At 40.3% G+C, this 18,191-nt stretch overlaps 1 protein-coding gene across 1 annotated transcript in view; it reads left to right on the plus strand.

Moving 5' to 3' along the window:
• FER1L6 (fer-1 like family member 6) overlaps positions 1-12,927 on the plus strand; it is a 62,596-nt gene extending 49,669 nt beyond the window's left edge. The window contains exons 34-40 of the mRNA XM_017825217.1: positions 117-257; positions 799-887; positions 2,867-2,965; positions 5,233-5,474; positions 5,806-5,969; positions 8,429-8,529; positions 12,502-12,927. Coding sequence (XP_017680706.1) covers positions 117-257; positions 799-887; positions 2,867-2,965; positions 5,233-5,474; positions 5,806-5,969; positions 8,429-8,529; positions 12,502-12,688 — 1,023 coding nt within the window. The 3' untranslated portion in view covers positions 12,689-12,927. The remainder of the gene's footprint in view (positions 1-116; positions 258-798; positions 888-2,866; positions 2,966-5,232; positions 5,475-5,805; positions 5,970-8,428; positions 8,530-12,501) is intronic.
• The last annotated feature ends 5,264 nt before the right edge of the window (positions 12,928-18,191 follow it).

The following is an 18,191-nucleotide window of genomic DNA, read 5'->3' on the forward strand; positions in this document are numbered from 1 at the left end:
TTAACCAAGCAAATTTTTAATTACTATTTTTAATAATTAATGGAACATATTACCAAGGGATTCAGTGTTATAATTCAGCTCTCTTTGTTCTTTTTGTTTTCCTCTTTCCTATAGAGGAGCCAGTTGAATCGTATGAACATCTCTCCTTAAAGGTTTTACGTGCTTGGGAGGAAATCCCTGGAGCTGGATACAAATTGGTCCCAGAGCACATTGAGACTCGGCCTCTCTACCATAAGGATAAGCCAGGCATGGAACAGGTAGAGCAGCTCGGAGGTGGTGGTGATGGTAGACCCAGGAACAGTTTTCATTTCCTTTAGTTGTTGTGGTTTCTGTTTGTAGCCACAAACTTACAGAGTCAGCATCCAAGTGTTGCACCATACATGAAACTTTGTACTGTATCAACCTGGAAATTGTCACCCATGTGTGTATTACCCAATACACAGTAATCACACAAGTGTAACTGCTTATTTTCATTATTTTAAATGTTTTAGTTTATTAAATTAACAAAACCTCTTCTTATATTTGAAATTTGGTTCTTTTTTTATTGTTCATCAAATACTATTTTTACATGGATTTTACCTTGAAGTTGACAATGTTTGAGCTCTATTCCAACTTCACCAAATTCCTGAGAAATTGAATGAGTATGTGTATGAAAAAAATATATTGTATAGAAAGTTTATAGATGAAATCATGGTTACATGAGAGTAAGATGGTTGATGCTCCAAGACAAAGTGATGGTTTTGGATGTCATAACTATTTTTAAAGCCTTTTAAAGATGTTTGTCTCTTTGATTTCAAGGGTCGTGTACAGATGTGGATCGACATGTTTCCTAATGATATGCCTCTACCAGGACCCCCAGTGGACATTTCACCAAGAAAACCCAAAGGGTAATGCTCTGTGCTTTCTCACACCAATAACTCTTCAAAGACTGAGTATTTCTTAAGTGTCTGGAAATGAATAGAAAAAGAACTATTAAAAAAACCTCTTGGTCCCAAGAAAAGTATTCTTGGGTTCACATGACTTCAAGTCCAACAAGATCACCTAGGTTGGTTTCCTCTGTTAAACAACTCAAAGAACTGTTGGTGATTTTTTCAGCAGGGGCTATCACACACCTCTTTTAGAAAGATCCTTTTTCATATAGAGATTACAGGTGGCTAGAGGCAAGAGTTTCTTAGTAATTCAAATGTTATCGTCCACTTGTTGAGCTGAAAGAAGTAATTCCAGTTTCACTATCTCTTTCAACTTGACCCTGGTTGAGCTCTTTAGTCTGATGCAATAGTATTACACCTATTGGATTTCCAGCACTTTGTTCAAAGATAGATCAAGAAACACATAAAGCAGCAACAAAGAGGCAAGATCTGTTTGGAAGGGCCTTCTTTCAAATTTCACATTTACTTATGCTGCTTTATGTGCAATAGTGTGCATAGTTCTTCAAGCTAATTGAATGTTTGTAAATAAAATACAAAAATGAGCAACAGAGTTCTCAACCCATCCTATATTTTAGCAAGGCCCTTCCTGAGAATTTTGTGTCTGAAGCAGCATCAGGTACTATCCCTGTATTATTTATGTTTGAACAGGATACAATATAACAAAAATGTGTTTGTTTTCCTCTCCTTTTATAAAAGCCAAGATTTGACAAAGAAACTAACAAACAAAAAAGAGTCTGTGTAAAAATTACCTCCTTCAGACCTTAACTTTCTATAAAACTCCTTAACAACAAGCATTTTCCAATCCAAAAAGATTTAAAGCTAATCATGCCCACAAAACCAAATTGTGGCTGCCATTTTTGTAGCAGGGGAAAATACTGTCAAATATTAGTTATGAGAAAAAAAACTAAACATGCAAACACAAGTTACACATCTTGCTGAGAATTGCATATTTGCTGCATCAAAACAGGCTCCAGGCTCCATAAAACTTCAAACACTTTGTGAAAACATCTCTCTCTTTTTGACAGTCTTTGGGTGAACAAGGCTCTGATGGAGCATTGCAAATGCAAGTTTCTTTGGCTAGTGCAGAGACTTGGTTTTCCTGGTCAACACCTTAAAAGCTCCATGACTCGATAACTTCTGGTCACTTCTGGAGCACAGTATCTGGTAACTTCTGCAGCGTAGTTTTTCCCACCCTGAGATTGAGGCTATTTCCAAGACAAAATGTGACATATCAGAAAAATCATATGTTGGTGTTCTCAAACAGATTTTTTGTCTTTTTTATTAATTTTGCAGTTCATAAAATGACTCAAGGAATTTCTCAATTTTTCAGTATCAGTTTTTTATGTCACCTGCAATATCCATATTTCAGTTCAACATTTGAGAGATATGGATGGATGGCCACCATAAATGTCTGTAGATAGGGAGTGGAAAGGATGGGAAAACTTTAATTCCTTTTACTGTTGTTTCTAAAGATGATTGTACTTGTTTAAATGAAAATATCTCTAAGCAGTCCTTCTCTTCCCTTTTAATGCACTAGATTGCACCAAATGCAATGTTTTTAGGCATTTCTTCTGAAAAGCACCTCTCAGGGAATTCTGTTTTTTATTAGCAATCTGATCACTGTTTTGAAGACTACTCTGATGATGTTGTCCAGATCAACTTTGCCTTGTTTCACTGCAGCATTTTTGTGAAAAGAATTGAAAATGAACAGGTATATAAAAAGCAAGGAATTTTCCACACCTCCAAAGCTGGCAGTGACCCTGCTATTGTCCATCCTACTCCATGAGCTGAGGGGAACCAACATCCACAGTCTATCACTAAATTCTTGTAAATAGAAGGGGCCTGAGGCTGATGCACAAATACAACATTTCTCACTTTATAAAAGCATGATTTGATAGAGGTTTGCATTAGTGTCTGACTAGAGCTTTCTTTTTCAGCTATGAACTGCGGGTAATTATCTGGAATACAGAGGATGTAATTCTAGAAGATGAAAATATGTTTACAGGGCAAAAATCAAGTGATATCTATGTAAAAGGGTAAGTTCTTCAGCACTTCAAAATAACGTAGTATTTCATTAAAAAATCAGAGAAAAAAATCATGTGGTGAGAATATTCAATAAACTATTCAGTGACCTTGGCACTTTCTCTGAACGCCTGCCCAACGTTGGATACTGCTTTCTGTTTTATTTTTTCTCTTTTTTTTCTATTTTTTTTTCTCTTAAAATAAAGTAGCTGTAAAATGACACTAGTTGTTAGTTCCTATGCAGTCAGAGATGGCACAAGATGAGAACAAAACTCACAGTTTAGAAAACAGAGATCAAGCACTTACAGAACTTGAACTGTAAGAGCTTACACAGATGCAGAGAGGTTTGACATAGTCAGAGAAAAGGGTATTATGACCACATGAAAAACAAGAAAGCAGGTGTTTGCCAGGCTATTTCTATTGGAAATACTTTTTAACCTCATGAGGGGAGCATGTATGGGTGAATGACCATGGCCAAACTGAGGAGAACATCGCATGGGATGATGCAATTGTAGCAGGTTACTTCTTAATTACTTGCCTCTTTTGGAGTACTGCTTTGCACTTTCTGCTTCTGAGCAGGATTTGAGGGAAGGTACCTGGTTGGAGGAAATTGTGGCAAAAGTAGCAGCCTGAAGTACTGAAAAGTTCAGGTACCAGACTGATCTTAGATTTTTCCATTTTTCCACTACTGAAGAGCAGGATAAATATGCCAGTATGAATTCTCTCATTGTGGAATCCTGGAGAAATCTGAATTTGTGGAGCACTAGGCATGTGGCAAAATGAATTTCCTTAAAAACCTGATGCAGTGTTGCCAATGACCAAATGCAAAAAAAAAAAAAAAAGCTGAAGGAGGGAGCACTGGGGCTAATGGATCAGGAAAGAGAGGATGTTTTCCACTTTGCTGGTTCTGAAAATCACGTGAACATAATAAGATATCCAAAGCATAAGGACAGGGCAGTCTTGTAGTAGATCTTACTCCTATGTAGGAAATACCTACATGAATTTTACCAGGGGAACTTGCATTAGCTCTGGGTGCCCCCAAGCTGTGTAGGGCACCAGGAGTGCCACCACTCCTTTGGAGCAGGTGATACTGGCCCAGATGAAGTACACACCAATACAGCCACTTGGCCCCAGTGTGCTACAGGTGCAGGTATTGTACACACTGGCTGAGCAAACCTCCCCTTGCAGTTCCTTGAGAGGAGCTGGCCTGAAATCACTGGTGTTCACAGAGATATATCCAACTTAGCACTGAACTAACGTCTTCAGAGCAGTAGCAGAGTAGCTCTGAGAGCACGAAATTGAGGAATTAAATAGGGAGCCAGCCTTTGTGCTGAGCTGTGTGATAACATGAGGACATCACCACAGTGGTCTGACAGGGAAGCCAGGAGTGGAAAACTTTTTGCTTCTGTGCCTTAATGATGAAGACATGAATCTCATGGTCAGACAGTGCTTATGGCACTATATCTGTCACCATGCATGGATTTGCACTTGGGGCAATGCCATGTTTCAGGTTGTTACCATTTTTCACGATTCCTTGTTGAAATATTGGGGCTTGCAGGGGAAAAATCAGTCTTTGGATACAGCACAAAAATGCTAATGTTTACTCAAGCTGTGAATAATCATCTTTGGAACTAAAACATACCTACCTGGATCATTACCTCCATGGAGCTCTTCAGTGGAGAAAATTATGCTTAGGAAAACACTGTCCTTTTGTACCATAGCACATCAAATATTGTGCACACCTTAGCAGAAACCAAGAAAAAAATCACAAAAAAAACCCAGAAAGACTTCTGCAGCCATACTTATGCCACGTTTATACCTCCAAATAGCAACTGCAAACAATTTAAGCTCCAATACCAAGCTCTGAAATCCGTCTTGGGACATTGACATAGAATTTGTTTGTGTGGCACATGAATGCAGGGTGATTAGTACTGGATAAATGACTGATACTGTCATTGCCTGTCCTAAAGATGAGGATGTCCTGGCCAATAACAAATGATCAGCTTGTATTTCGGGGTCTGATAGAAATAAAAATCCTGTTCTCACTCAGCTTTCGATCACCACAGGCCATTACTGCAGCCTCTGCCAATAATGCACAGCTGGAAGGTGGTTGAGATCCCCAATCCAGGGCTGTTGCTGCCTATGTTGTTCAGTCCTGAACAGCATAGTGCCTCTTACTGATTAGGTAGGAAGTAGTAAATGGTCCTGCCTGTAACCAAATAACCACAATTACAATTCAAGCTCCCCTGGTGACTGATGCTTTCCCCTGTGGTTCCTGTAGGTGGATAAAGGGCCTGGAAGAGGACAAACAGGAGACAGACGTACATTACAATTCCTTGACAGGAGAGGGCAACTTCAACTGGCGCTTTGTGTTCCCGTTCAACTATCTCCCAGCAGAGAAACAAATTGTGGTTAGTAAAAGAGAAAACATATTTTCCTTGGAAAAGACAGAACGCAAAATACCTGCAGAGCTGGTACTTCAGGTGTGGGATTTTGAAAGACTCTCTTCAGATGATTTCTTGGGTAAGTATGCAATGGGTCTGCCTGAATTTCACCTGAGGTCTCACGAGACCTGTGTTTTGTAGAGGTATGTACAACATGGTGTCCGAGTCCCAAATTCTGCTTGTCTTTTTCTGAAGAACCACATTGCAAACTTACACGTCTTGGAGAGTCACTCAGATAAGATGATGCCAGGGTAATTAAAATGAAGGACTGACAGTACAGAGGGATTCCCTGCTCTGATGCTTGGGCCCAAGCTGCTGCATTGCTCTATGTATCTCATCTGGAAACTGCTGCTTGAATGCTTTTGTGTCTGTCTGGTCCCTGAGTGGTGTCACATTGTTTCTTCCTCCAGGTACTCTTGAATTGGACCTGAATGGGTTCCCTCAAGCAGTAAAGACAGCCAAAAGCTGTGACTTAGGAACAGTTTTGGCAGCAAGTGAAGAAAACAAGATCTCCATATTTCAGCAGAAGCGTGTCAGAGGCTGGTGGCCTTTCATCAAGGCTGGGGAGCTCACGGTAGGCAGCTCACTACAGACGAGCAGCTTTTCTCTGGGACCTATATGCTCTACTGAGATCCTGAAACAGATAGATGCTAATTTTGGATATGCCATCTGAAGAACAGCCACCACTGGCAATCTGTAGGAGTCCTCCAAATGCTTTAGTGATTCCCCATAGATTTGGTTCAGAAAAACCCAGGCAACCAGAGCACTTTGTACTTTTTTTTTGCTTTCTTCCACTGTTTGTCTCCCAGCACACTGGATGGGTAAAGTGGAAAATCAGGTGTTTCCATCCAACTTTATGTCAGCTGAAGGAATCCAGGAAAGGATCTCACCTGATTATTTATTTCTTTACTGTTTATGTCTAACTTCAACCTAGGCAAAGGAATTGATTTTGGAGTCTACCATTATTCACCTTGCCAGTGGCACATTTCAAGTAGAAAAAGCACAGTCTCCTCTTCTTGTTGCAGTGTGCTCAATATTTTTTGGTACAGAGGAATGCAAAGGACAATGACAGCTTCCCCATAACTCTACAAGACTTGTTATGTTAGAAGAATCCTCCTAAGAAGAATATAAATGCTGTTACACAAATTTTATTTACCTGAAGCCTCTAGCATAACGAGGCTTGCAGCAGGGTGTGAATCTCACTCAGAGTGTACCTAAACATTTCACAAAATGACAGAATTGTTAGGGTTGGAAGGGACCTCTGGAGATCATCCAGTCCAACCCCCAGTCCAGCCCTAGGGAAGGAAACCCCAAACTGACGTGCCTACATGGCCATGATGTTTTGGAAGCTTGAACCCAAACTTGTGGAGCTCTGTTCTAGACTTAGTGTGGTTTTTAGGTGCATTCAGATCCCTGTGGGGACACAGACCAAGAGCTACAAGCTATATTCCTGTAGTACAACCTCTACAAATTCACGGGCTTTACTCCTTTTTAGGGGATCTCCCACTGTCTCTACAATTTTCATTGATTCTCTAAGGGTTTTCCTAAACCTCACCATTCCTTCCTATTTCTGTCCATTCCAGCGACAAGAACGTTTCAATAAAAGATGCCATCTTCAAGTTCGTTGCCTTCTTCAAACTGAATGTGACTGTGTGCTTTCTAAGGATTTAGTGAATGAACTCCACTCCTAAATCCCTTCTTTACTGCCATTTTCTCAGCTCTAGTACAATTGATTCGCTTTCTCACAGTCTACGTTCATCTCTTGATGCCCTTGTCTTCCACATTTATGCCTTTTATCTGCATACTTCTTTCAGCCCCATTCTGTGCTGAATCCCAGCCCCTGGCCATAGATCAACACTTTAGATTAACACCCTCCACAAATTTATGGGGTAGGAAAATAACAAATATATGAAGAGCCATTTGTCTGTTTTTAATCTGTCACAGATTGTATGAAGTTGATTTGATTTACTCATTTTTCATTATAACTAGAATCTTTAAATCTCGGAAATCTTCACTTTTTTTTCCTTTGGCCTAATTAAATCTTTAGTGGAGACAGCGCTGAAGAACAGACCTGATCCCTGAACAGGGAAAAGGAAGAACCTCTCTGTAACCTAACACAGACAGAAATATTACAACAGAAATATCAACAGATTTGTTGCTGTGAGTGCAAGGGAAAAAAACAAAAGTTTAACCCACATGTAGGAAGATCTAACTTCCATAGCAGAAGTTGTAATTTCTACTATGAGTCCAAATCACTCATATGACATATTCCTACTGCAAGCTGCAGGAGATACAATCTTTTATAAGTAGTAATATTCTACTGGTCACTCAGCAAGCTTTAATGACTTATCACAGTGAAAACAAGCGCTAAAATAGGAGTTATATTCCATTATGACTTTTTTGAAATCTAGAAATTATCAGTAAGTTGGTGCTGAACAAAGTTGTCCTTTTGTTACAACTCTGAGTATCATCTTCTGGCCACCCATGAAGAAAAAGGGCTCTGGACCACGCTGCTAGGCTGCTATTCTTTTAGCCCAAACAGAGCTCTAGGGCTGCATGATATTTCTGCACAAGGTCTTATTTCTAACCATCTTCCTTTTGTGAGCTGAGACCCAACAGCTACACTTCTACAGCACTTGTGACTGGCTGAATTTCCCCCTGCTGATGAGCTACATCTTGTCCATGTCAGCAACACAGCTTCCAGCTTGGCCATTCAGATCTGCCAGGATGTGTCACAGAAGATATATCTTCTCAGATTAGTTATGCTATAATTTAGGAAGCAGAAAATACATTTATGAGCCTGGAAGAAAATATTCCACTTCTCTTTCCTCACAGTTCTTTAGCATAAGTGAGGAATCTGGTGCCTGGGCTTTCCTTTGTGGTTTCTCTAACACTGCCAAGACTATCTTATTTTCTTTAATCAATTTCCTTTGCCCTCATTTGGTTTCATCATTTCTCCACAAGAAGAGTCCTACTGTGATTTAGTGATAATAACCCAAGATTGGATGCTTACCTGTGATGTCTCTGATGCAGGGCAAGGTGGAAGCTGAGTTTCACTTAGTCACAGCAGAAGAAGCTGAGAAGAATCCAGTAGGAAAAGCTCGAAAGGAGCCTGAGCCCTTGGAAAAACCCAAGTGAGTATGAGTATACTCATTAAACAGGGGAGGCAGCCTGGCTGCTGGCACTTGTAGCTGGCATTACCTTCCAGGTTAGCTGAATAGCTGACCTGGCACATGATAACATCTTAAATCATCATAATTTACAAGTATACCCAACACCTCAGTTTGGTCAGCTATAAAGATCAGATGGCTTATATTTATTATATGAATAATAGAATCATTTAGATTGGAAAAAAACCTCTCAGATCGTTGAGTCCAACTGTTATTCTGGCACTGCCAAGTCCACCACTAAACCATGTCTCTAAATAACATATCAACATGTTTTTTAAATACCTCCAGGGATGGAGACTCCACCACTTCCCTGGGCAGCCAGTTCCAATGCTTGATGACCCTTTAAGTCAATAATTTTTGTCCTAATATCCAATATAAACCTTCCTTGGAGCAGCTTGAGGTCATTTCCTCTCATTCCGCTGCTTGTTACTTGGGAGAGGAAGAGGCCATACCCCACCTGGCTACAACCTCCTTTCAGGTAGTTGTAGAGAATGATAAGGTCTCTCCTGAGCCTTCTCTTCTCCAGGCTAAACACCCCCAGCTCCCTCAGCTTCTCCTCATAAGACTTGTGCTCCAGACCCTTCACCATCTCCATTGCCCTTCTATGGTCATGCAAATGATATAACTTTGAAATTGTTTCTCTACTTTTATTGTACTTACTCAAAGGATGAAGATGCTTATTTTTCATCATAAGACTTTTTAATGAGTACATTTTATGTAGTTTAGCAAAGGCAAATTATCTAGAAGGAGCATTTTAGCTTTCAGTATTAGTCACATTAAAAAATATCATTGTCTGAGATTTTTTGCATTTTGAGAAAAGGTACATATAGTCTATTTTGGTTCAAGTGCTTTGTTCTACTAAAGTAATGAGGTACATTAAATAAAAAAGAAAAGAGAGAGAGAGAGAAATTGATGTTATATTTCCTGCTACCAAAGCTTCTAAAAATCAATTGCTAATCATAATGGTAATCATCACACCTTCTGTTTAATTTTCTTTGTTTGATATATATCTCCTGATAAACATAAAAAAAGAGGAAACAGCATAAAGGAATTGCCAATACCCTTTAAAAGGGTGTAAATTTATCCTGAAAATTAGAGGTATCAGAGACTTGTTGAAAACTAACCTTGGAAAGACTTTAACCAATCATTTCACCCAACATCTTTGCCCAAAGGCAGGATGAGCTATGCCTAACACGTCTGCCTCAAAGATTCCCAGTAATAGAAACTAAAGCACTATCTTACAGAGGAGCAAGGACTGGGATAGCTCTGAAATACATGTGGTGGGAAGTAATCAGCTTAGGGAGTTTTAAGAGCGTACTGTGCAACAGAAGGATTACTTGTCCAGGAGGTTGTCAACAGGTTGCAAAAGGCACCATCACATTTTCCTCTCATATTTTCAGTCCCACCTCATGCACCCCAGGCATCCTGGGGCCCAAGTCTTCCCTGTGTTTTCACCTCATGGGCATTTAGTTCACAAATGTACTGGTGGGCCAAAAGGTTGTCACTAGCCTGGTGGCCCCTTCTCTGCTGCACACTCAGCCCGGAGGTGTTTTGATCCAGAAGCCATAAAACCAGAGTCTTCCTCCAGATCTTGCAATGAGTAATCAGAGGCTCCACATCACATTTCTGTGATGAAATACACAGCCAATACATGGCTCAATGCAGTTCTAGTCTTAATTAGATATATGACTCAATTAAATCAAGATTAGGGTGGGGCTAGTGTCAGTCAACACTACCCATCTCAGAAGCAAAACATTCAGGCTCCTTTTGTAGCTGCTCATGCACAGGTGGGGGAGTCAGCCCATTTACCTGCCACATATCCTAGGATAGGAGCTGGGGAAAGAGATGACTTGTCCTTTAGAAGGTCCTTCCTCTGCCCAGACAGCCCACAACTGACCAGGCCAGGCACTAAAGTTTTAAAGTTAGGCAAAATAAATCCTAAGGTTACTAAAGCAATATCAACTTTTGAATAGTAAAAACTAATTTAGCTAGACACTCACTTACTGGGAAGAAAATAAACTGGTAGTTGAAGACACTGCATGCCTCAGTTCCATTAAAGTTTAAAGGTATTAAAGTTTACCAGCTCAGTGCCTCTGAGTGATGGAGTATGTGGTTCATATATGTAGAGTAGTCACAATCAGCTGAGAGATAACTGTTGCTGCCCTTCAAATGAGTCCTCTTCAGGAAGGAAGGTATCTCAAGGAGCTTTGTGTCAGGACCTCCAGATCTCTATGCCAGTACTGTAAGTTTTACTTTTTTTTTGCTCATCATGTAGGATCACCCAAAGAAGCACAGAAATTTTCAGATTGTTTTGCATAATTAAGTTTTTTTTAATTAAGAAACAAAATAATTTCAAAACCAAAATTATCTTCTAGGAGCTGTAGACAGTAGCAGGCTCTTTAATATGCCAGAGCAAAGGTGGATGAAGATTAAATGTCTGCGAACTAGAGAGAGAAACATGTAAATGAAAAATAGGGTGCAATGAGTATAATTTCCTGCTGGCCAAAGCACCATGAGGTTATCCATCTCTTCATCTCTGCTGATCCAGACAGGATGCTTTTCCGGATACAGTCTGTTACCATAAATGCACTGCTATAACTGGTACTGAATTCTATTGCCTACGTTGCAAAGAAAACAAATTAAATGAGCAACAGTCTGGGTTTTTTCTCTGCCTTTAAAGGTTATGAAAAGCCCTTCAGCAGATGGAACATGTAGACTATTCTTCAGAGTATCCAGTTTTTTAATAATTTTTTTTAACCTGGAGGGCTTACTTGTTGATTTATTTCTGAGTCATTTCCACCTTAGTATAAAATACAGTCTTTAATTAAAAGATATTTAGTTGGCCTTTTAGATTTACAGACTTTCTGTCACATTGGCATTCACTTCCACATGCTGAATGCTGAGTTCACCAGATAACTAAAACATTATTTAAATTCCTGACACAGCTTTCTGGAGTGAGACACAGCCATAGTTCTGTGTGACCTTCAGTTAATTTCCTTCTCCTTATTGCTGCACCATCTGCACAATTAAGCAATATTGCATAAGAAAAACAACCTGCCCCAGTTTTGCAGGGGTTAATGTTGCTCCACACCAATGTATTCATCAGGTCACCCCATCATACAAAGCTGACAGATGTTGCCTTGGGTAGGACTGTTGAAGTCAGAGGCATAGTGCCCTCCCAAGCTGAGTGGAATGTCAGCGGAGAGGCTATGCCAACATTTCTCCTAAGAAGGACGCTATTTTCCTCTCTGTATGCAGTCAGCTTTGTTGTACAGTGTGAAGAAACTTCTGCTTATGGAGGAGAATACAACATGGGGCAACATTTGTTAAAAACCTGGGTTGTGGGATGCAGATATTCTCCACTAGAAGTAGGTGGCTCTTCATGTACACAGGAAAACTACCCCAGTTTCATCTTATCATCGTTTGCTGTTTTCAGGGGCGCTCTTTTAAATTTCCTCCTGAAAATACACCATTTTCCAGCATATGCCAGATCTGAACTGGTTCTTACTATCATGGCACTGTGACTATCACCATGCAATCATCTATTTTGTAGTGGCTCATTACCACTTTTGTGATGCTAAATTCTTTGAAATGATGGGAAAGCTTTTGTACTCAAGTTCAAGATGCCTGCATGTTTTCTTTAGGATTTATCATGATTTTGAACTCCATATCGTGACATAAATTGGAGTATTTATGAAGTGTAAACTGGAATTTCATTTTGAGTGTTGTGCAGAGCTTGGGCTTGTGGGAGGGTGGAAGAAAAGGGACCCAATAGCTTTGTGAAACTCGTGGATGTTCCCTCTAAACTCTGTAGTAGGTTCCTGGTAGTTAAAGGTCCTTTTTAGACTCAAATGTATATACTTTGCAGTGGGATAACTTTGAAAAGAGATGGATCTGCCTTTACAAAAGTTTTTCTTTTTCTTTTGTCCCCTTTAGCCGACCAGACACATCCTTCTCTTGGTTTGTAAATCCTTTCAAGTGTTTGTATCACCTGATCTGGAAAAATTACAAGAAGTACATCATCATCGGCATAATTCTTCTTATTCTTGTTGTCTTCCTGGTGCTCTTCATCTACACACTGCCAGGTGCAATCAGTCAAAGGATAGTTGTAGGAAAAATGTAGGTTATGGCTCTCATTGTAATCAATCATATACAAAAACTTCAGCTAAAAATAAAACTCAGACAAAAAGAATTAATCAACCTGAAATGCATCTCATTCCTTGTAAAAAGAAAAATAGCTATTTACATCAGAAACTGGAGCTCTCAGAATATTTTAATATCTTTCTTGAATGCTCATTCACACCCAGCCTTTATGTATGTTATCATTACTATATTGGTGCAGCTTTATTGACATTATTATTGAAAGTGTCATTATTCCTCAGTGCTATGCAGAAACTGATTTGTCAGTCAAGTATTTATTTCTATGGACAAATGATTAAATATTAAGAGCAAAATCTGTACACAAAGATAAATGTAGTCTTTGCATAGTTTTGTAATTCATTATTTTAACTGTTTTTCTTAATTATTTTAACTGTTTTTCAATGACTGTATAATGGCAGGTTTATTTTTAGATAAAAAGTTTTATTAAAAAAATCTAAGGTTAAATTGTCTCATTTGATGTCATGTGCAAAATTCATCCTGCACCTCTCAGTAGGAATGCTTTGCTCTATAAAAACATCTCACACACTCATAAATAAGGTACATGCCAGTGAGGTAGAAGCCGAGATTGGAAGAACCTTTTTCAGTTGCAGTTTGAAAGTGCTGGAGGTTGCTGGAGTAGAGGTTTCAGGAAGATGAGGACTTAGCCATGGGTACTGTGGTAGCAAATGATCCTTGTAGAGGACAGGGAGCAGGCAGAATCCTGCTGCTTGAAAAGCAGAGCCAAAGAACAGTAGAAAACAGAAGGGCAGCAGAGTGAAACAAGCCATGGAAGATTAAACAAAACAAGGAATAAAACCTTACACAGTTTTCAATGTGGAAATCCTCACCCTAAATAATACAGAAAATGCTGCTGCCTGTGTCATGCACAGGGCAAGGCTTAATAACTCAATGACCTTACTTGGCCTTAAAATGAGTGGTTATGAATTTGAAATAGCTATTGAAATCTCCTCCAGCCTCACCCATGGTTAGACATTTTGTAAAGGTGACCTTTGAGAAAAGGCTTTCCACTATGCTCCACTCATACAAAGTGTGAGCACCCTTTGCACACTTTGAAGTATCAAAAGGCAAGACAGAGATCCTATAAATGCTGATAATTCTGCCAAGCTCGGGGTGCAGGAATAGAAAAGCAGGCACCTTAATAATTTTCAGAGGCCACTTCTAAGGGAAGCTTGTCTGGTACTGCTTGCACCCGGCCTGTTAAGGCTGTGCAATGAGCCCCTGTGTTCCCCTCTAGCTTACAGCTCAGGTAATTGCATTATTCTAAAAAATTAGTGTCAGTGAAATTTCCAAAGAGAAAGTATTTTACATTTGAAAAGCATTTTAGAGGCTTTTTTTGGATGGGATGAATTGCTCTAGAAGTTTCTCATTCCACTTATGATAAAGGCAGATGGCTAAAGGCAGGCTGAGATCATCCCATCCCTACCCATCCAGATTGTGACTCTATTTCTTCTAAATTTCATGTTCTAAGTATACAGTAAATAAAACTAAATTATCTAGATATATGAGTAAATACATTACAACTAGACATGTGGCAAAGAACCACAGTGGATGAGGTTTTTTGTTGGGCTATTTTCCTTTAGAAGTGTATTTAATATGACCAAGAAATTCGAACACATGGTTGAATCTGCACTAGTTAAAGATAGCAATTCAAGACAGTGATGTGGAAAGGTGCTGATCACCCTTGAGTCTCTCTGTCTCATGTCCCTCTTCATTGGGCCCTTACCTGGTAGTTCTCTGCTTACACGGCATGAGTGACACATTCCTCTGAAACCACTTGTTTTTCAATTTTGTGCTATTTTGCAATTGAGCCTGTATGAAACAGAAAAGGAAATATTGTTTCTCCTAATATGTCTCACCATACCATGAATTTTGAAATGCAATTTAAAAGCTCCAATAAGAGCAAATCAAATTATTTTGGTGCAAAAGGTGAGAGATGAATATTGACAAGCAGAGCATGTTGTGACAGCCAGAAAGGCAATGGATCTGATTTTTTTCCAGTGTGTTAGGTCAGTGGTCCTGATCCTGCATGGCAGCTGCTGTATCCATCTGTCCTTACTCTGCTTGTTTGCTCTTGCTGCCTTGAAGTGTGTGGATCACTGGACTGTGGCTTGAGGCCCCTGCCCTTGCCAGAGGGTCTGGCTGAGCAGGGACCATACAAAGACCCTGTCCCCCTTCATCCCTTGCATCCCAGTGAAAATTACCATCTCCTTCACTCCTGCTGCCCCTGGGGTCTTCATTCCCCTGCAGCATGATCATTCCTGAGCCACTTGTATCATTGAACACTCTGAGAAAGTCCTGCATTCTAGACAAAAAAGGTATCATGCAGACCAGATGCAAGCAAGCTAACTCTTCCACAGCTCTTAAACTGCCTGTCACTACACTCAACACATGTAGGCTGAGCTGGATAGCATTGTATTATGGGACAAAGCTGAATCAAACACCTTTTGATGATCTCACAGATGGCTACAAAGTAAGTAGAGAGGCAGGGCTGTCAGTAAGTGTTAAAGAGACAAAATATAGCAGCACTCAATGCTGGACTACTCATACAGATGACAGATGTAATAGTTTTGCATCTTAAGTGAGTTTATGGTGACATGGTTTTTGTGGTTAACAGAGAGGGAGTTTTATTCCGAGGATTGTTGTTATTGTCAAGAGCTCCTATCAATTTCGCTCAAAAAGAAGAGATCCTTACCCCGAGCAATTAATCAACATTAATCTACAATTATGCTGGCTCAATTTTGAGTCCAGCTGGTGCAACTTGGAGTTTTATCAACAGGTTTCTGACCATAAATAGCTCATGAAATAGCGTGCAACACCCAGCTCCCACTGGGTATTTTTTGCTTAGATTTTTTTTTTGTTTGGTTTGGTTTTTTGTTGTTGTGGGGTTTGTTTTGTTTTGTGTTTTTTGGTGGGGGGTGCTTTTGTTGGAGTCCCCCTCCCAATCTTCTTGAAAGGTTAAAATTCTGGAGAAATTGAAGAGATTTTACTTGCAAAGAGATTTCTTTCCTGCTCAAAAGGTTTGAGGGCACTCTGGTTGATGTTCTTGTGATTATAGACCCAGAAGTTAGTTTATCTAAAGCTTCGACAGTGGGGCATCTCCCTACCACTACATCCAGCCCCTGGAAATCCCCCTTTTTACACTGTATGTGTTAGACCATCTCAAACCAGTCTTGGAACCTTGCAATAAGTGCAAGGTGTCACAGAATCAACTAGGTTGGAAAAGACCTCTGAGATCATCAAGTCCAACCTTTGACTTAACACTACCTTGTCAACTAAAATCAAAAGAGCCTACAGCACCCAGTATTGCCAGGCAGTCTCCCATCCAAGTACTAACCGGGCCCGACCCTGCTTAGCTTCCGAGATCAGACGAGATCAGGCGTTCTCAGGTGGGGTGGCCTTAGACTACATGTTCTCCACCTCCAGTCTGATTTCAAGGCAAATAAAAGTGGTCACAGCAGTGCATTAAGAGTCATGGACTCAGGGGGTGAAGAGCTGAGACATTTATTCAAAGGGTTGCAGCCCCTTTATAGCCAAACAAAACCAGAAAAAATTCCTTATAAGGCAAAAAGTGTGAATGCAACATCTGATTGGCTGCTAGCTGTCACCTGGGGAGATGGCAGTTTTCAGAGTTACAAACTCATCCCTGTAATGAGTTGCTCTGTTCTCTGCAAATGTCTGTTTTTTTCCAGGCCCTATTTCCCACAGGTCACTACCACTCAGGATATACTAGGGACATATCAGAAAAAGGAAGGTATTACCCAGATCTTTGAAGCTTATTCCTCACCTAAAGGTTCCCTAGAGCTTTCATGTTTAACTACCACCACTCTTGCTGGCTGCATAGATATGAGACAGGTGTATCCACCCTACATGGAATATAATAAATTGCCATCTCAGTGCACTGAATTGTTCCACAAATCATAGAAGTATCTGGTAACATTGCAGTTACTGCTGCTCTGGAGGTGTTTGTTGGGAAGGTGGTTTCGTCGGGGTCATGAAGCCAGTGGGGTGGAGGGGAGTGTGCAGGGGGTCTTCCCTGTCTGCTTTCTGCAGAATATTTTGTGCCTTATTCCCAGCCTGCAAACTGCACTGGATCCAGCAGATTGGTCTCATAGTGACTAATGACTAAGTTTAAATCACTCACATTTGGAAGAAACAAATTCCCTGATGAGGTGATAAAAGAATTTTTTTCCTCCACATGTTAGTCACAGAAATGGTTTTTGATTGCCAGGCAGACCTCCTCATTGCTCTGCGTGCTGACTCTGAGCTCCAAAGGGATATTTATGATCTTCGCTGACTAGCCTGCTTGCTGTCAGCTCCTAAGTGCTGAGCACTGTCTCCTTCCAGACTAATTTATACATTTTGTATCAGCTATTTGTGACTGGGGAAAAGCTCAACCTAGGATCTGGTTCCAGCCTCCCAGACATTTGGTATATGACAACCACCTCTCCTTTCCACTTCCTAATTAATCTCTGTCTCAAAAGTAAACAAATAAATTTTCATGTATTTCTGATGGAGAAAGGAAAATTTATAAAAATCTTTCAGACTGCCTCTCTTTTAATCACTTCTGTAAGCAGGTATGGAGACTACTCAGAGCTACATTAATGAGCAGAAACTGTGTGTCTGCTTCCTGGATGCCTCTTCCGTGGCTCCAGGACTCTGCGTCAGTAACAGAGGCCGCCTTCATTAAGAACGAGCTGGAAAGATCTCTGGCTGTTCTCTCTCTCCCTCTGACTGAAGAATGGCCCTGGCTGAACTCTCTGTGATAACACTGACAGCTCATTAACTGGCTAATTCCAACACCCTGTTTTTTCAGAGTTACCTGCTCATCACAGCTCAGAATTTATTTCATATTGCAGCTCCTCAAAAGGGCTGTGCTTGACCCACTGGAGCAGGAGAACAGCATTACTAGCAATGCCTCCCCCTCTTTCTGTGATGGTGGTTGATACTGTTTTCCAAGCACCATTGTTCCTGCCAGTGAGCGACTGGAAAGCCACAAGTGTGGCTGCAGGCAACTGCTGACTCAGAAATTGGAGTGAAGAGGAGGCTAACAGATGGGGGGGGAAACCATCTTCAATTTATGTGTCCAGGTGCAGCCTGCATTTTCCCTTGCCAGGCAAGTCAGGTACTGAAAACGTGGCAATATCTGCAGGTGCTGTAAGACTTCTTCCCTAAATGTCTTTTCAGACAAGCATGTGCAGAAATTTGGTATCCAATAGTGGGCAAAATTAAGAATCATTGGAGACTGGGAAATACTGTAATATATATAAAAATATATTAAAAATATATTAAAAATATAGACCAAGATCTCTTCAGATGTCTGTGTTTTTAGGTAGGATGGTTGAACATTATAGTTGTGCTGCTGACACTTCCTCCAGTGGATTCCTTTTCCTCTGGTTCTTTGTTGTTCTCTGCAGTTCTCATCGAGAAGGGTGTTCCTGTGCCCTCAGTCTCTGAACCAGGGCAGT

The sequence above is a fragment of the Lepidothrix coronata genome, unplaced genomic scaffold, assembly GCF_001604755.1.
Source record: "Lepidothrix coronata isolate B3197 unplaced genomic scaffold, Lepidothrix_coronata-1.0 Scaffold117, whole genome shotgun sequence".
Taxonomy (NCBI): Eukaryota; Metazoa; Chordata; class Aves; order Passeriformes; family Pipridae; genus Lepidothrix; species Lepidothrix coronata.